This window comes from Saccoglossus kowalevskii, chromosome 9 (genome assembly GCF_978046115.1).
Source record: "Saccoglossus kowalevskii chromosome 9, keSacKowa6.1, whole genome shotgun sequence".
NCBI lineage: Eukaryota > Metazoa > Hemichordata > Enteropneusta > Harrimaniidae > Saccoglossus > Saccoglossus kowalevskii.
The window spans coordinates 29,136,887-29,157,178 of NC_140649.1; the positions used below are offsets into that span (position 1 = coordinate 29,136,887).

General features: G+C 34.2%; 1 protein-coding gene across 1 annotated transcript in view; it reads right to left on the reverse strand.

Moving 5' to 3' along the window:
• LOC100366363 (DNA repair and recombination protein RAD54-like) overlaps positions 1–19,494 on the reverse strand; it is a 40,299-nt gene extending 20,805 nt beyond the window's left edge. The window contains exons 1-11 of the mRNA XM_085503386.1: positions 19,333–19,494; positions 17,804–17,896; positions 14,271–14,420; positions 13,145–13,205; positions 11,647–11,782; positions 11,229–11,248; positions 5,505–5,554; positions 3,254–3,331; positions 2,982–3,045; positions 2,541–2,593; positions 38–131 (exon numbers count right to left, since the gene is read on the reverse strand). Of these exons, the coding sequence (XP_085359512.1) occupies positions 38–131; positions 2,541–2,593; positions 2,982–3,045; positions 3,254–3,331; positions 5,505–5,554; positions 11,229–11,248; positions 11,647–11,782; positions 13,145–13,205; positions 14,271–14,420; positions 17,804–17,896; positions 19,333–19,335 (802 nt within the window). The 5' untranslated portion in view covers positions 19,336–19,494. The remainder of the gene's footprint in view (positions 1–37; positions 132–2,540; positions 2,594–2,981; positions 3,046–3,253; positions 3,332–5,504; positions 5,555–11,228; positions 11,249–11,646; positions 11,783–13,144; positions 13,206–14,270; positions 14,421–17,803; positions 17,897–19,332) is intronic.
• Positions 19,495–20,292: the final 798 nt, after the last annotated feature.

Genomic DNA, 20,292 nt, shown 5'->3' on the forward strand with positions numbered 1-20,292 from the left:
AAAGTGCTTGGCTGTATATGATATGATAGTTACTTACTTAAATTCCTGTCGATATCAGCTTTTGATCCAGAATCAATTGCTATTGGAGAAATCCTTGAACCCAACCATTTACTAATCTCATTATACCAATTCTGAAATAAACGCAGATGAACTTACTAGAGCTTCTTTCAAGTTATGATGTGGTAGTAGTAGATGATGCACTCCTCTCATTACCAATTACGGTAAAGTTGTTTTATCAAGTGAATATGAAGTAATGCATGGTTACCACAGCAACACAGCATTTAAGCTATTTGTTATACGGACAACATAAATTCCTTTCATGCATTGCTGTTTTGGATGTATGCTAAATAACCTAGGATGTATGTAACATTAGATGTTCAAATTCCAGTGGCAAAATTAGTATACGGGTTGTATAAATTTTGAAAGAACATATGGCTTCTTATGAAATAAAGGTATATAATACAGCTACATGTATATTTATTGTGATGCAGTACAGAGACTGGGATAACATTGAAACAAGAATGTTTAATAAGCAAATCATCATTATTAATATGCATATAGTTTGTTTCAAACACTATTAATCATAACTTGCATTAATGAGAAGCATAAACATCATCTGGATTGGAAGACAGGTTAGAAATCAATGGAGGTATCAATCTATACACAGACAAAAAGACAGACACATGACTAAAGCTCCTATTATGGACAATGAAAGATGTATATGTATACGTTTTCTAGCAAGAACACAAGTATAATAATATCTAGTAAGATCACAAATATATGTTTTAGTAAGAACACAAGTATATAATTTCTAGTACCATAAAAATCATATTTGAGGCCGCAGCTGTAATAGAAGCCGCATCCCTAACTTGAGACATTGTTTCATGTTGAAATTGACAAGTTTTGATCCCAGGAAAAAGCCTGCAATATAAGCCGCACCCCAAACTTTCACAAACCAAACAGCCACCACATATTTCAGAAAAAGATATACCATTTAATTTTAAATTAAGGCATAATTTTTCGAACATTTCAATGATTCCTGACGCTTAAATTAGAGTTTAGGTTTTCCGTAGTCATTGATGCTTATTCCTGAGTATAGGTTTATTGTGGGTAGCGTGAATGAGTAAACTGCGTTTCGACAATGAGCTGTTATTATCGTCAAAAGTGTTAAATTCTTCTTCAATGCTCACGAAAACAACTAATTTCCTGATCTAAAAAAAATCATGCCGTTTTCTCATCAAAATCAAAGCCAAACGATCGCACTACAAGAACGGTAAATCTCTTCCGTGTTTCGTTTACCATGAGGTCGCTGAACTACATTAACATATTTAAATGAGCTATGGTAATTTAATCACGTTGGCACCATCCAGCGTTTCGATTAGTTAATTAGCAACTTGACCTATCAGGTCAAAAATAGTTTCAAGTCACTAAAGATGTTTGAACAAACATGGCGGATATCGTATCGGATCGAGCGTTTATATGTGACTGAAATCATTCGCTTGCAGTGAAACTAAGTTGAATTTTCACAACAATTCAACGAATTTATTTTTTGTACATTATTGTAATCACTACTGAGTAATAATCAGCAATTGTAACACTTTGAAAACAAGTAAGTTATTCACTTGTGTGAAACACAGCATGACCTTTTAACTGTGATCATTTGCTACTACGAATGCATTAGTTTTTGTTTTTACTTCTTTTAGAATATACGTTTTGTTATCAAAAAAAATAAGAAAATAAATATATATTACATTAAATAATATACTGAGTATTTTTTTTTTTTTTATCATGCTAACATTTTTTTTTTGATTGACTTTTTTTAATTATTTTATTTTTAATTTCCCCGATGTCTAAATTAAACATGGAATGTACAGTCACTCTGCCGGAAGGCGAACATGCCAGTAATCGAACGCAACCGACTGTGTCAGACGGCTGTCTCTCAGTTGTGACCTATACCGGTGCTAACGAATTAGTCTATTCAAGAGATTGTAGTATACAGTATTGTAATCTGCAAATGCATACAAATCTATTTGTAGATATTATTTATTGTGCAGTATGTTATACAATGTGAAATTTCGTTTGTGTACAAGTTTGACTGTGTGTAAAAATCCGAAAGTGCCCTTAGAATCTCAACAAAGTTGCAATCGAGTGTCGTGCATCTCATTAGCATATCATTATCCCTTCTGGCCTTCCCACTGTTACCAAAGTGAATGCTCTAATTAAAGTCGCACCAAGACTTCACGCATCTGAATTCATCCACTGAAAAAATGAATATTAATTAAAGCCATGGCCTCAATTAGGAATTTTACCGTAAGAACACAAATATATATATTTTCTAGCTAGAACACAAGTATATATTTTCTAGAAAGAATACAATACATATTTTTTAGGAAGAACTCAAATACAGAAACCTAGTGTCTACCATAAAGTATGCGCTACATTTAGATTAACATTTTGCGTAAAATAAGAATCTACTATATAATATCATATTCAAACAGTAGATAATGTCAACACAGAAATATACATAATTTAGTTCTCACCTTAACTAGACTTGATGGTGCCACGACTATAGCTTTGTCTATTTCAGCTTTACCTTTAGAAGAAAAAAAAAATAGGATGTTCATGACAAACACCCTCTATAGATGTAAATCTCTATTTCTTTCCTTTTTATGACATAACCAAATTTAAGGGCTAGAAACACATGAAAACAGAGAATTAGGCCAGGTCATTGACAGTGTATTAACAAAAACCTGGATTAGAACATCATGAAACAGGTGATTACAATTACTAAATTTGCATTGTTAGCAGCAAATGTGCAGAGGTGGTGAAAATAAATCAATATTCTGTTTATGTGGGCCTCTATTTCAGATACGCTTTTAAATAAGCAAATACAGAAACCATTTCTCTAAACATAAATTGTTAATTTTGTAGTTGTTTGCATACCCAGTAATATGATATAAATACTAGTTATATTTACTTACAGTCTGGGCTCTGTTTGAGTAACGTCCACATCAAAGTTATACATTGTAACGTTTTACCCAAACCCTGCAATAAATCCAACCAGCAAAACATAATTATATTTACATTCATCATTGATACAGTTAATATGAAACAAAAAATAATCAGATGAAATCATTAGTCAATAAAAGAGTTTCAAGTGATCGACCTAACTGAGTTTTATTTTATATGTATATATGTCGATATATCCGAAGGAGTGAATGGTTTCTCAGCCAATGACTGTTTTAATACATACCATTTCGTCAGCCATAATACAGCCGTAACTCTTCTCTATTCGTCTACCAGTCACACAGTCCCACATAAACTTCACACCCTACAAATAAATCAAAATTCATATTTTAAAACGAGTAAGTTGAAGTGTTACATATTTTACATACCATAAAAAAGATTAATTTCATAAAATGTAAATCATTTTTACTGATCCCTGATAAATTGCCCACAAAATGAAAAAGCAAAATATTTTTTTTATTGGTTTTAATATTTGCATATTTTATTGCTCCGGGGAAACTAATTAAAAGTAATGTAGACCAGTAGAATGTCTGAGTGCCAGATTTTATGAATTTAAAGTAAATCAAAACTTTTTTACTTATAGTGCCTACCATATTTGCTCTATTATTATTGCGCTATTGTACCTGTTACAAAAATGGACTAGACATAATAACGGTCGTTATACCCCATCATTTTCAAACTGCAGTTGAAAAAGTGATTCGTAATAATCGCGTTTTCCGTCTGTGTATTCCTGACGTACTCTCCCACCTCGGTATAAAATCAGAATTTGATACATAATGCACCAGTGATGTAAAAACAACTTTTAGTTTGGCCCAAAGCTGTCGCGAAACTGCAGCGCGTCCCGCTACGAATCTTTACTTTCAGCATTCCCGCCAACGACGAGTTCATTAATACCTGGCGTTACCTAACACTCGGCAGTTGTTTTGTAAATTGCGCTATGTCAGGTGGACTCAGATGGTTATAACAATTTAAAATAACACTTTGAATACATATACAACATATAACCTGTTAATATATGGTAACCAACGCGTGTCGTTTTGAAAACAGCGTTTTACCCACATCTTGCAAGATAATGGAATACCGGTAATTCCAATTGTGGACGTGCCAATACAACAGCGCCATCAAGTCTAGATTGGAAAAAGACCCAAGTGTTTTGCAAAGTTCCAAGATATATTGCTAACTGACTGTCTGAATAATTCTTAGAAATCTGTATTAGAAGTCCCATGGCATCTCTAATAGAAGCTGCATCCATTCTTTTTGAATAATTGAGAACCAAACATTCATCATTTCTCATATGTGTAGATGCTCTAATATAAGCCGCATCCTCTATGTTGTATTGTACCTTTTTAATTTTTTTCTATTACAGATTTTACAGTACTGTGAAATGGATTTATTTTGTGAGATACAAATCTGTAGGGGAAAATAGTCAAATTTTGTAGCATTAACAGGGAGTCAGTGACAATTAGTCTTTGTTCCAGAGAATGCCAACAAATACATGTAATTAAATCACAAAAACTGAATGGTGTACAGTATACTTTGAATCAGAGACTCTGAAATTGTGATGATTCAGTGATTTGATGACAAATTATATGCAGTATTTTGATATATATGCAAGATACACAACTAAAGTTGAATAGACCTGTGACAGGTTTCGTCTGAGACAGTTTGTTACACACATGGTACATGACTCCGGAGTACAATGGTACTAGACTATTCTATTTAATCTGTTAAGGCCTGCTCAAACATACATGGTGCAGGACTGATCAGTCAGACCATTTACAGACCTCTTGAATCATACATGACATAGAACAAAACTGTCAGATCTGTCACAGACCTGCAAAAACATACAAGTTGCAGTAAATCTGTAAGGCCTGTCCAACTTCAGTTTTATACAAAAGAAATTCAACACTCCTGTGACATTTTAAAAATAAATTTGCATTACATCTTGTCTAAAAGCTGTACTACCTGGAAGCGCTTGCCATATCAAGTCTGGCAAAAAACAATAGAATTTAACTATTTGTTAAAAATACAGAGTATCTTTGAATATGTTGAACACATTTTTCATGTTTGAATGTGAAATATGAGTACCTAGCAATTACGTCACTAAATGCGTAACACAATTTTTTGAATTACAAAATTCAATATGAAGCATTGCCCATTAAAGTTGATCTGCAGCCCACAGTACACTAGACTATTATACAGCCATTTAGGCAGCTCCTTTTCTAAATTAACTACACACTTCAAAAGTGGTTGTGAACAGTGAGCACTCAAAGCAGAATTCAATGTATAACAAGTTTCGTTGACCAGACATAAAATAAATTAGTCTCGGTATGCATATCATAAGTGGAAATACCAAGGTCATGACTAAGTGGAACATTCATTGTGAATATAAATGATACAGACAAGTATTCTGACCACATCACACCATAGTAAAAGTGCTATCTGGATGTGAGTTCAAGTACAAGAGTATTTTTTACCTCTCTCTGATGAGGCCTCAGAACTTTGGACACTACTGGATCAACTACAACTGCAATAGAAATAATCGGAGTATTCAGTTTGTTGTGTAATGGATTTATTGTAACATTGAAAACATGTACAATTGATATAAATGACAGCTAGAATCTATGCATCTTTTATTCAGTTTATTGTAACATTGAAAACATGTACAATTGATATAAATGACAGCTAGAATCTATGCATCTTTTATTCGGTGAAACATACTATATAGTAAATTTTTCACTGATTACCAAGATTTGCATATTAATAGCATTTGTGTTGCTCATATCAAGCCTGCATTATATATTTTTATCACAAATTTTAGTGCACCATAAAGGAGATGCAATAGACTTTTAACATGATGGTAATTTCAAACTTTTTTTTTAAAAATGTTTTTGTGCCAGACGACAGTTCCGGACATTGAATGTCACTGTTGTCTCTCCTGACTTTTTTTCTTTTTTGTAAGTGCAAATTGCAAGTGCTATTGCTGACACATAGTGTCATTTTGCCACAGAAGTCATTTCCTGTTTGGGACTACATGATAGGGCTGTGTGGCCATCTCTCTATCAAACGGCAATTTTAATGCGCTATCCTGACGTCAACCAGGCTCGGTCGAACACAAGCACCTGCAGACCTTAACCAAGTCGCATTCGTTAGTGAATGAATCTCGGCCAGTGGAATTGGCCTTCCCATTGAGCCTGGGGCACACTCACCCAGGGTAGGGGTCGACCCTTTTGATGTTTAGCCTAAGGTAGGATTTGAACTTGGGTCTACCGGTCATGAGTCTGATGCAACAACCATTACGCTAAAAATGACTGGTGATTCAAAAATTTACTTGATTGTTTCTTTTTAGAAATAAATTGAAAAAAAAACTATGATTGTGACATTAAATGAACTGGAAGTCATGGTGGAGCATAGAAGTTAGGCAAAGTACATTTAGATATTCAGCGCAGCAAGTAAAGTGAGCAATAATTTGCAACACAACCATGGTGAAAAGGAATCAATACACAACCCAATATGATTACTAAGTACATACATGAATACACTGTCAAGGTGCTCATGAAGTGATTGCACTAACATTTATCTGTCAGGTCTAGGCAACAAAAACAAAGTTGGAGAATCAACAAACATATTTTTATCATGAATTGGAAGCCAAAGTAAGACATTACACTGATATTTTGAATCCGTGGTAATGAAATGAGAACTAAGACAAACCCAGGGACATGACATTGCAGTCTGATTACAGGCAGGTTCAATGTAGAACAGGTAAAACATAACATAGCTCTGTGGCCATCTTTCTATCATAATCGTATGGTAGAGCAAGCTGTATCTCAATCTGCCTTAAACAAGAACTTTTTTTTATAGTTTCTACAATCAGTAAAAACATAACTGAAATTTGGCCCTAAAAAATTGTATTATCTCATCTCAAATTACACCTTGCATAAGGTATATTTACATACCAAAAAAAATTAAAACAAGCAGCCTCTTGGCTGATATAGCTTTTCGGTATACATTGTATTTCATGAAATGAAAAGAAATCTGTCAGAGATCCACCCTCATTTGCATCTGCATATAAAATATCAATGCAATTGAACAACCCATTTTTAAAAATACCATTGTTTTACCAAAAATGACAAAAACATTCCCTAAAATTAGGGGCTTAAGGTAGCGAGAAGGGAAATTTTCACTTTTTTCTTGATTTTTCAAAAATTGATAAAACGGTTACTTTAGACCTTGATACATCACCCCAGGTTTACAAAAGATCGAAATTGCGAAATAACGTTGCTCAAATTAGTGTTTTAAAACACTAGCAGAAAAGACTACAACTGCCGTTTCGTGGATATTTGCATAGTGTTTATCTTTGGAAGGAATTAAATGATAAAATCTTATCTGTATACTCTGTTGTTGACGATTCTGATATAACGGGTGATAAGCTTCCAGTTGCAAACAATGCGTGTTTATCTAACGTCCATTGTCAGCATTATTGTCAGTCGAGACTTCGTCGGAGAAACATGGTCATACAGTACTCATTTCGCCCAACCTTCCGCTTTTACATCGACCGCTTATCGCTTAATTTCCGACCACGCGGTCTTGTCCGACCGGAAACCGACCGCATTTTAATCGCATTTTTTTTTTTTCGCTCGCTCGCTTATTGAAAACAACATTGACCGCTCGCCCAAACACTGAAAACTGGCACATGGGTGGTCGAAATGGTGGTTTTGATAGTGAAGTGTGAACATACAACTAGTATTAACTATTATTACATTCTGAACGACACTTCAAATCTAATAGCTGTATTACACTTGTATCGTGAAAGCAACTGAACTGGGACCTCTTGTTACGTGTTTTGGGTGCTTGTTCTAGATGTAATATTTTTATTTTTATTTTAATGAGACAGTTACGTGAAAAAAGCCTAGGTAACTCCTTTTGACAGAGCAGAGAAACGAGGAAATGTTAGTGATTAATTCCAAAAATAACGATATCGAATCCACATCGGTCCACGTCTGGTAAAATTTGACAATCAATTTTTAAAATTAAGTCACGATCATTGAATGAGCTCGGTCTATACTGTATACGTACCGCAAAAGTGTTCCCACAAAAAAATATTTTCGACTAAAAACGGCCACATGCCCTGAAAAAATCGAACAGAGCTTGACATGTATGAATAATTTATTGGGCTTAAAAGAAAAACGTGTCAAATTTAGTTATAGCCATAACTATTTGGTGGCCAGTCGATGAACAATTCAATGTCCTTCAGGGCTGAAAATCATCGATGCTACGCTGGTTTACTTTATTTCACAACTTGCAGAGAAAACTGATTCGCGTGAGCTCTAATGTATCTTAGCCTAGTATGTTCTTTTTGAACTAAGGTCAAATTCCATCAGTTTGTCAAAATATATGTTTTTCAGCGAATAATTTTGAAGCCTGTCACAGCACAAACAACTATGTGAATCGACGCCGGAGATTGGATTATACGACGACCCTTCAATTAGCATCAAATATGCTTTGTTACAACATCATTGATTGGCTGAGAGTCACCTGATCGGAGCACGAACTGGGTCACAGAACCATATTTGTCCGTATTATCAACAGGACTTTGCAAAATAACCACACCCACATTTTCAATCTTTTTTAGCGCGGAAGTTGCCAACAAATGTAAAAAAAATCGTGAATTTCATAGATTCGAATAAAATAAAGCAAGCGATTGATAAGGATGATTATTAATATTTTCCCCGATGCTCTTCGAATTTTTATTTTTTTTATTTCAAGGTAAGAAATGGCTAGTTGAAGTTGCATCGTCTTCAATGCGGTTGTTTCACCGCGAACAACTCTAGCTCTGTTTTGGGCATGGTTTAGTTTTGCGATGTAAAATAAAATATATATTAAAATAATAATACTTGATTAATTATTTGGGGTTTCAGCCCACAAATTACGGACATGATCTCCATGAATTACGGTCAATGTTTGTCTTCTCTCGGCTGATTGTCACGGTGTTGATCGACGCCCTTCCTAAACTCGGTATGGAGAAACCAATGGGGATCGACATTCCAAACAAACAATCGAAATTATCAACGAAAGACGAGATTTTTCTAGATATTTACAAACATACTGTCATGACAAACATATGTAAAATTAACAAATACACAAATAGGTGTAATATTAAGTTTTATTTTAGGCTTAGAAATATTTTCTTTCACTCAGCCCATGCATGTAACTGCCATTTAGCTTTACGGTCCTTCAGCATCGGGGGAAAACAACAATAATTATACAAAACACATTGCGAAGACTCAACAATCAGGAAAGAAACCCCAGACAACCATGTCGTACTTGTGTTGAAATACATTTTGTATTTCACGTCAGAATATTGTTTAAAATAAAATATTCAGTCCACGCCAAAATCGAGGTCAAAGGGTCAGGTTGCGTGCATATAATTATATATAGTTAAAACAAAAAAGTATTTGAACTTTTGTCATCTGTTCAACATCTATAAAAACCAGAAAGACAATTATAAGACAATGTGAACCTCGGAAATTATTCTGTTAGTCCGAATTTTAAATGCGCACGAGCGAGCAGGTGGGCGGTGATATTTCGGGGTTTGCGCGGTCGAAAAAAAAGCGGAAATTGTCCGGTTGAATTCAACAAGCGGTCGCAAAAGCGAAAGAAAAAGGTGATTGGAAAGCGGAAGCGGGCGGGAGGTTGTGCGAAAGGAGTACTGTAACTTTGCACAACTTTCTTTTAAATCGTTTTATTTTCCAAGTCAATATTCTATTTTACTAATACATTTTTTTCTAACGCAATGGTGAAGAAAAGAAAGAAAGCGTTGACAGACGAGGCAAAGAAAAATCTGCCACTCAGTGTCGCACTCTGACACAGCAATTTTTTTTCAAACATTGGCCATTTTGTTTCACCATGAAAACCGTTTTATTAGATGTCTTATCTGAGACACGTAAAGGATTAGCTTGTTTGTAAACTGTCAGCGTGTACAGTGGGACAGTAATGTTTGTCAGAGGATTATCCCTCGTTGTTCGTTTGCATAACAATGGAAAACCCGAACGTTCCTGGAGTACGGACTCAAATGCCAGCAGTTTTCTTCATTTTTCACGCTCGAGCTTGAAATTATTCATTATTTGACACTCTTTATGAGTTCTATGATATCAGTGGTTAATATGTTTGGCCATTTTTAGTGTATATTTATAATAATGCAGCAAATCTACAGTGTTTTATTAACCAAAACTGTTTTTCGCGTTTTTCTCGAGTTGAAGTTTTGATCGAGAACGACTCATTGGGACCGCCGCCAAATCAAGTGCGTTCGGACTAGGACATTCAAACTCGCAGTTATCGTTCAAAAGATAATGATGGTGCGAAATATGTCTGGGTTTTTAAAGAAAATGCTTTGTCACAGAATAATAGTCTGTTAAAGGTGCCAAGTATGAAATAATTTGGGGACAAAAAAACAAACCTGCATAGAAATCGGAATAATAGGTCTTTTGATTATCGGAGACGCATTTCAATGGACTTGATTACGGACAATGCATAACTTAAATTTCACCAGGAAATTCCGCAGTGTGCTCTCGCAATCGCGTACTTAGTCATTTTTACAAGGTTCGCCATTTTTGATGTCACGTGATAATTGTGTAAACAATGTCTGTCCAGTTTGTGCGAACTTGCACCTCTATACTTAGTCTTTTGATATATATAACCTAAATTACTGTTCTGAACGAGACAACAGACAGAGAATGTTTTATTTAAAAACGTCACAAAACCTTCTCGCTACCTTAAAGGTATAGACACAAAATGAACAAACCTGACTAAGGTTCATTCATAAGTGCCTACTTATGAAATATCAAAGCAATTGGGCTAGCCATTTTTAAGGAAAAGTAGAAAATTGCATTTTTCAAATATTCACTAAACTTAGAAACTTCAACATCATGAAATGGTCTACTCAAAGCAGGCTTGCTGTTTTCAAGAAGTCAAAAATGTAAAGTTGACTAAAGTCAACAGCGGAGCTGAATAGGTTTCTCAAGTGTAAAATTTCACAGAGTAACTTGTGCTTCTCACAAATGTAATAAAAATAATACTTAGAGGGAACACCATCAGATTATCTAATATGCTGTTTCATTCCCAATGAATGACCATTGACACTGGTCTAACAAGCACTATTACGGTAATTTGCAATAATAACAGTAATAAATCATAACACCTACCGTGTACAGGCTGATTTTCCCTTGAAAAAAACAAAACAAAAAAACATCAGTATTTTGACTTAATTAGGCATTGATCCATGTAGGTCTATAACAAATGTTATCTTACCACTAAGGCTAATCCACACAACCTAAGCATATTTAGTCTGTCATAGCGCCCTCTTGTGGTCAAACATTTCAATTGTAAATGTTAGTCATTATGCATTATTCTATCTTAGTAATTCACCAGTGTTTTTGTAACAAGAATCTTTTTATTTACTATACCACCCTGACTATGAGTGCTTGATGAAATAATTCTGTGAATATAATTAGTTCAAATAAAACTGTTGTTTTCCTAATTACATACACAAAAATCACTAGATTAATACACTAAGGGAAATATTTACACAATTCCTGATTCAAGCATGACCCTGAAACTTACTTGTTCACTGTGAGTTGTTCATGCGCTGATAAAACTGGTGGACTATACAAAATTAATGCACCCTCTTCGTCTGGGTCATGTAAAGGTCGGCGTGCACCCTGTCTTCGCACACCCAAAACTTTACCCATGACAGGACCTACAAAGACATCACATCACACGAGATTACTTGGATGATAAACATTATCTTGTCATAGTTGTGAAGACTGAAAGGTAGTCTACTACCGGGGGTATGTTCTGTGTAGGAAAAATTTACAACACTAATTGTCAAATTGTATTTTCATGAAAACTGTAAAATGTTCAAGCTTATACATTGTACTCTATCACCTCAACAAATCAGTCTCCTGATGTATGTTTTCCCTTACAATTAAAAATTTGATTTGTTTGAAAGACCTGAGAAATATCATTTGCTCAGGAATAGCCAACACAAACAAAAGTATATTGTCAATAACCTCTAGAGGGCACCATAATAAGCAATTAATGGTGTACCGATGAAATGTTGTTCTGTATGACTATATCTTGTGAGTCTAATTTGTTTTCTCATTTTCAATCTGATCAGTTAGCTTGGAATGCAGAGACTTCTAGATACTTTTAATATGTTCCATAATATGCTAATAGGATAATACTTTTCAGTGCTAATCAGTTTATAAAAGAGACAAATTTTTGAAACTGCAATAGGTGTTTAAACTTATTTTTTGCTATTTACACATTTCTCCTTGAGCAGTGATAACAAATAATTTAGGACCAGCCCTTAATTCATTGAGCTCTTCATAGTTTCTGAAATGTTATTATTATTCTGTGTGTGCATGACTTGAAAATGGAAAATAAGTCAAAATAACGTAGCATATTTTGTTGAGTTGACAGACTCGGCACCAAAACGATATCCAACTTTGAAAAAAGGAATACATTTGCCCAACAAACAGATGTATTTGTTTGAAACAGCTCACAAATAATTCATTATAATACACACAGCACTAAGATCTAGTGAAGACCATGTTCTTTGTGGTTTAGATCATACATGTATGATTAGCATATTTCTTCAAATTAAAATGGTGGTAGAATTATTGTCATTTAGAATAATTTTTCAGTTATACCTCTATTCTGGCATTACAAGAAGCACATTTTGCTTAATAATAATATATTTTCGTTTATATTAAACAGGTTTCAATCACTATTTTTTTTATCTTAAACATGAATTTAAGATGGCTATTTATAGCCTCTTATATTTTGATTTGTTTATAACAGTATACGAAAAAAATCTGATTGTTCTGGTGGATAAAAACTATGATATCAAGTCTTTATAGTGAAAAGTACATCAAGTTTTAATTGCGATTACTTGCATCACCATCATGTAGTCTGCAAAGTAATAACGAGTAATTACTAACATTCTTTGGAGCTGAATAATATGAAATGTAATTTCTACAACATTAAAAAACATGTGATCGAAACAGACATTACATCTGGAGAAGTACAATGCTTCTGATGTAATAGACCTCATTACCTTTATAATTGGGAATTGGAATTTTAAATGGTCTGGAAAGAATCCTGCGAATCATATCCTCCTGCAAAGAGAAGAAAGTAGCTGTTACTTTAGCTAATTACACACACCATGGTGTTTGAAATATTGAAATGAAAGAAAACTTTAATTACCGGTATGAGTTGAGCATTACATCAACGCCATGGAATGGAATTACCACACAAATAAGCTTGGTATTGGAAATTGCACCAACATTTGAAGACATGGTAGATAATTATGTTACCAAAATAATCTTGGAAGGCCTCACTAGAAGTGGCCTAATGAAGACCAAAACTAGTTACCGGTAACAAGAATTACTTAGGCTGCTACATGGTGGGTGCCACTTGTAAAACGGGAAGTACAAACTCCTCAAAACTTCTGACATCACTTCATAGATGTATGCTATGAGATCTATATACATCTCTCACTGATTTGTCCATGTGTTGTAATGTATATCTATCATTTGTCAAAAGTTTGTGATCTTGGAGTTTTTAATTGCATTTAAACCTAAGCTTTAGATATATAAGAAAAGATGGTGACTAGATTACAGTATGCAAATTGCATGTATCTGGTCAGAGTATTCCACTAAATATTTTATTTTTTGATAATTAGAATATACTGTTGATGTTTGCAAGTTTGGCAAGATTTATGAGTAATTCTTGCCTAAAAGTTGAAGAGAAGGCATGTTTCAAACAACCACGCAAGTCTAACAAATAGCAGGGTTAATTCAAACTGTCTGTGACACTTACTTTCTCAAGTGTAAAATAATTAATATACTGATAAACGGTATACAGTAAACATCTAGTAGTAACAGCCCTGATAGGAATACTGTAAAATACTTTAATTTCGCTTGGAATTAATTTTCGCTGAAGGAATGATTCAGTAAAAATAAAATCCAGCGAATATACTTTTTTTTTTACCTATATTGACATTCAACTTGTCAAAAATCAGTGAAAATAAATTCCATACAAAACACCCAAAAAGTCTTTTCAGCAAAAATTAATTCCAGCTAAAATAAAGTAATCTACAGTATGTGAGAAGAATAAGGCTGGTCATCGCAGCACAAGTGTTGTGAACAAGTAGTCTTGATTGTCACGGTAATAACACTTACATGTGAAGAACCAGCAGTGGGAGTTGGAGCATCACTGTCTTCATCATCAGAGTCATTCATTATAGGACAAAGTGGTTTTCTGTATGGTGACATGAAAGGGTTAAGTCCTGACCAACTATGAGTCCCATTTATCTTCATTTTCTTCAAATCCTGTTGAAGCAATAAAGATTAGGTGTCAGTGATGATGACTAATTCAATGCAAGGGCAAACGCCAACTCCCCAATTTTGATACAATAAAGAAATTGAGGTCATGGTCGGGCATACGCCCAGGTTTTTTTTTTCTACACATGTAATAAAAAAAATAACAAACCCTAATTTTTGTTTGTTGTATTAACAGATGAATACCTGCAGTCTGATTCTGATAACAATTCTTGAAAAATAATTGTCAATTGCATCAAACAAGAGGTGCACGCGAAATAGCTGTGACAGCAAATTAGGTAATTTCGCATCATGCCTTCAAGGCAGCGCTGTTTACGTAATTTACAATTATTTTTTAAGATTTTTTATCAGAATCATAACAGTCAGCAAGTCTACAAAAATGTATATGAAAGCAGAAATGGTAGTTCTCTTTTTGAAATATGTTGTGGCCCTGAAAAGGGACGACCGTAGGGTTTGTGCTTCCTTAAAAACGATTCAAGCAAATTTTTCAGTATATGGAGAGCCGTGAAGCCAGTGTCGCACTCGTTCGGCTTTAGCGTCATCAACAATGAAACCAATGTTGCAATATTGTAGCAACCCGTACCTGGCAGAGTGGTTGAAATCACGTTATTTTGCCTTTATAAAATATTTGATAGCAGCTTGTGAATCCATAACTGGGGCCATCAGTTTTGCAATGTCACGCCAAAGACTGCCAACTTTTTTTATCATCTACATTTATATACATTACATTTCTGTCATGAAAATTATTCTTTTGTCGGCCCATTTCAAGCCCACCTCGATATCCATATAGTGAGACATTCCAACTGCCGGAACTTTCTGAATGATAACTTTCACCATGATTGATGAGCAAGTAGCAGTGATGTCATTCTTAGCCAATCAGTAAAGCAGATGCTTAAAGGTCAAAGATGATTGACAGACTGTAAACAAAAGTATCGTGTGCCATTGTAGCAGAGTCGTTTGCCGCAACCCCATTTTTCTTGTCTCTTTATTGTGATAAGACATGAATTGAAAGTGCCAAACTGACAGACAGCAAAATCTGCAAATTAAAAGTGCTAAGTCCAAATTGTGTGCAACATCTTTGAACTTCAGGACGAAGCTGTAGGAATTTTGTTCACCAGCAACAGTTATGCCGACTTGGACTTTGAGGGTTTTGATTTTGATGAAGATAGCAATGAACATACAAATAAAGATCTGAGAATTTATTCAAACAAATATGAACTTTCATGATTTTTACTGTGTAAATTATTATTGAATTGTATGACAGTTGTCATTTGTCGAAACTAGACATAATTTTACGCAGTTTAGCCCCTGACATTTTGAGTTCACGCGTATTGGGCATGTTTGACGATGGGGAAATCCCAATTCAAATGATTTCACACTGTCAATTTTTATTATTTCTGGTTTATTTGTCACATTATAAGCAATAAATTATTTTTGTTTTACTTCTAATGTTGCATATTGTTCATTTATTTCTTTTGCATCTTTTCATTTGCCGTTCTATTCCCTGTCACAGTTTGATCTCCGTAATGTAAATTTTAGTGAATTTTCTTGGAGATGTCTGGGCATAGGCCCACTCCTATTTTTTGGCAATTTTCCTGGGCAGGGGCCATTTGGTCAGGGCACACAATATCTCGCAAAGACAAAAATCATACAAGGTCAATAATTTCATGTGACACCAGAAAGGAGGGTAGCCAACATGCCCTGGAAAGAAGAGTAGGATGGTATCTTTATTAGTAGACAAGCCACATGAAAAAAGTAGCCAAAGGATGAATGGGAAAGTGGTGGGATTGTGAAAAAAAATCCAATGTAGTGTTGCATATAAATGAACGGGAAAGGAAGAAATTCTGAAAAAATAAGTCACACTATGTGCCATGGACACCAAGTCATCGGGTCATAAAAAAAACTTTTGACCCAAAAAAAGAACTTGTAATAGACTTTAATGGTGAAATTGTGTTTAGCAATATATGTATTGTACAGAAAAGGCAAAAACAACATTTCCACCTCATTATTGGACCCTAAATTACACATTTGGGAGGGAAGAATGGAAAGCAGGATGAAATCCTTAGCCTAAGCAGAGGGTACAGAAGAATGAAGTGAGATTCCCCACATGTAGGTGATGGTTAGACAACTGATTCAAAGATGAAATTTCATTAAATTTTGAGACAATCGATTTGATGTTGGGATCTCTATCTGGTCTCCATTCTCACAGACAGTAGGGGAATTTTCAACCATTGTCAGATAACTCTAAAATTTAATGATTCATTTTCAGACAATCGTCAGGAGAAGTTGCTCTTCAGATAAGAAACACTGATTAGATTTCATTGTCTCATTTGTTTAGTGAATAAACTATTCATTTGTGTTTTTCAGTAAGAAACTGGAAGCTTATGTCAAAAAGGTGTATTGCCTTATTAGAAGACATACAATACATATAAGCATGAAGCTGGCTTTGTCTTTTCATAACAATAGATCCAAGGTTCTCCACGGTTTAAAAATTTAACAGGGCGCGCCAATGTGAAGTGGCGTGGTACATTTGTAACATGCATCATTGGCATGGACATTGAAAAATGGAAACCAAAAAATCTATTAATCTACATATTATTACATATGCATAATATATATATATATATATATTTATTATTATAAAATGAATAAGAATTTTGAAGAGCTATTATTAGGTAAACGTCAGCACGTACAATCAGCTGATTCATCACGCGACGACATCATCATGATCGCGTCCAGAAAAAGATGTAACAAGTTTGTTAATTCATTTTCCCAAATAGATACATACATGCTTTATTTAATTTTTAGCAAAAATGTTGATTTATATTTATTTGGACGAAGCAAAATAAAATTTATGACGATTTTATATATTTAACGTCACCCTGGAAGTAAAAATATGGGTAGGGGAATCCGTGATTCAGCCAATGACATAGAGAGAGAAATCTAGGTCAGGGAAAGCCCCATGACCTCAAAATTTTCCTTCACTTAGCTAAGTAAAGTTACACTTGAACCATACTGTACTACAATAGCATAGAGGATTTTACAAGGATTATTACATAGCAGCTGTTTTCACTCTCGTATCTTGTTCACATTTTTTTGTGTGTGTGCCTTTACGCTGGTGTGAGTTGTGTCTCAAATGTGCATACTTTATGTCAGAGTAAAAAGGCTTAACTACGGAAGGGGGATATCAGCACCAGCGTAAATTAATAGTATGTAATACGTTAGCGACTTAAGAAGTCTATACTTTGTTGACTCACGGTTACTGGAAGAACGGTTAGGAAACTCTGTTGAACCAAGAGAGTTTCCTAACCGTTCTCCTGTTAACTGTGGTTGACCCAACTTCATAACTGATCAAATAATGCCTTTCACATTACCTTAGAACAACTTCTACTGCCAGGCATGTCCTCATCACTATGTTTTCTCTTATGTGAACTCAGAGCCAGCTGGCTAGGAGCATGACTTCTCCTCTGGAAATATGATTTGAAAGTGAAATTAAAAATTCATATTAATAAAAGCCATTCAAAATAACCAGGCTTCTGCTACTGGTATTTCATCTATTTTAACGATTCACCCATAACTACTATACTCACAAGTTACGACTAAAATTACCTACATTTATCATCTAGAATAAAACTAAGCTAAAATGCTCAGTTTTGACCTTTAATTGTTTGGCCCATTCAACATTTTTATCTCTTTTATCTCTTTTTATCTCATTTATATTTAATGTTATGCTTGTGTTGTGTTGTGTTTAGTTGAGCATAAATTGAGTATTCACAATGTCATTTTGTGTCAAATAAATACTATACTATACACTATAGTATATAATAGCAATGTTTCTTCTACAGATTCTGTCAGATTTCTTGTGTACTCTGGCATTTTGTAAAATTTGATAAAAATGCCTGACTAAAGCCAGTCTATATCCCTGATAATTTAACCCTGAGGATCGATCTCATATGTACGAGTGTGAAGACAGTGTGTACAGTTTGATTCATACTATTCTCGTACATTTCATACTTCCATTGAATTACCCACAGTTCACTCAAATGTTGATATATAGCCACATGAGCCAATGTATTGTAACATTATTTCCTGTGGAAAAAATAGGGATCAACCACAGTCCCTTAAGTTGAAAATCAAGGTTATAAATAGAAAGAAGATAATAGAGCAATAATTTACTAATAGATGTAATAGTAGAGATAATTTGTGGGTTTTTTGTACTTGTTTTGGCGGGGTTTTGGCAATGAAGAATAGGAGAATAGAATAATGCTTTATTAATACCATAAAGAAAGAGTTAACATTTCTTTTTAGGTTTTTAGATTAATAAAGTAAATAATAAAAGAACATGAAATGTAAAAATTGATTTAAAAAGAACTCAAAATTGATGAACGACAAAAATACTACAATTATTAATAATATAAGAAATATTAAAATACTGTGATATGTAAGTATCACTGTATGCAGCACAGAATATGTATAGAATATAAAAGAACATGACAAAATAAAAGAATTAGTCTTGTTTATATTTAACTAAATATTTGCAGAGAGTGATAAGATGGTTTGTATTTGGTGACTGTAGTACAAGTTTAAATTTTTTTTTTTGTTCAAGTTTTGGTAATCACTGTTAATTTCTTTAAGAATATATATGTCATCTCTGTGTTCTGTGTAATGTGAATGCTGACTTGAGCAAAACTTACGAAACTGAATTCGTGTAACAACGCATACACAGCTAAGAAACCACATATGTACAATGCTGCTATACTAGTACATCAATTTGATTACATGTATTTCAATGGGAGTAAATCGTACGTGAATCGAACCTTACACTGTTTTTCACAATCGTCAAATCTAAAAGTTGAAAACACAAAATATGTATCTCTATTTAGATGCAGATAGTTTAACTCACCATACTTCGCCCGTTTTACGAATCTCAACTTACACATTCATTTCCTCTTGTTGTTTAACCTTGTTTCACAAAAAGCTGGGAGCCGAATAACGAAATGTAATCAACATAAACTACAGGAAGTTTACATGTACGCATAGATTTTGAAAGATCCGCCATTGTTGCATATATAGTTGTTCGGTAATTATTTACTCACTAATCTGATCTCGCGCCCCCACAGGGCAATATTGCATTCCGCTGGATGAGATGCAACCTGTAGCAGTTTGCTTCAGGTGCGGTTAACGAACTGTTTCAAAAGTGTTTTCATAAGGACAGGGACAATTTTTGCGATTTTATTAAGGCAGGAGTGGGATTATATTATTTATTTTGTGAGAACATCAGTAGATGGACTTAAAATTAGTCCAACAAATAAGTTGTCTTTATTTTGATTGTACGTATAGTATATCAGAATTTCAGAATTCTGTATAGTGGTGAATTACTGTGATTGCCGTTGCACAACTCTGTGTAGTTATTTAGCATCGAATCCAAGAACACCCACAGTAAAATCAAAGCTGCAGAAATGAAGATTTTAATTATAACAATGTTTCGCCTTGAAATTAATATAACTTGTAGGGATGCAATAAAACTAATTTGACACAGAACCATAATTTTACATTATCTTGTTTATTATATTTAATGTTTCTCGTTTGATTTACATCGGTGACAATTAATCAGACAATCCATAGATTATTATTATTCAGTCTGAGAAGTCGCCACGGGATCTGAAACACGCAATTGTAATGAAACCGGGCCATGCCCGCCTGAGAAACGATTGGTGACTTGCTGAATTAAATTTGCATATGAATGCTATAATTGTACATATTTTAATAAAAGCAATCAAGAAACATCAGAGACAATGACACGCGAGAATAAAACCAACAGGACAACCAGCCAGTCATTATGAATCAAATCAAGCAAAAAAAG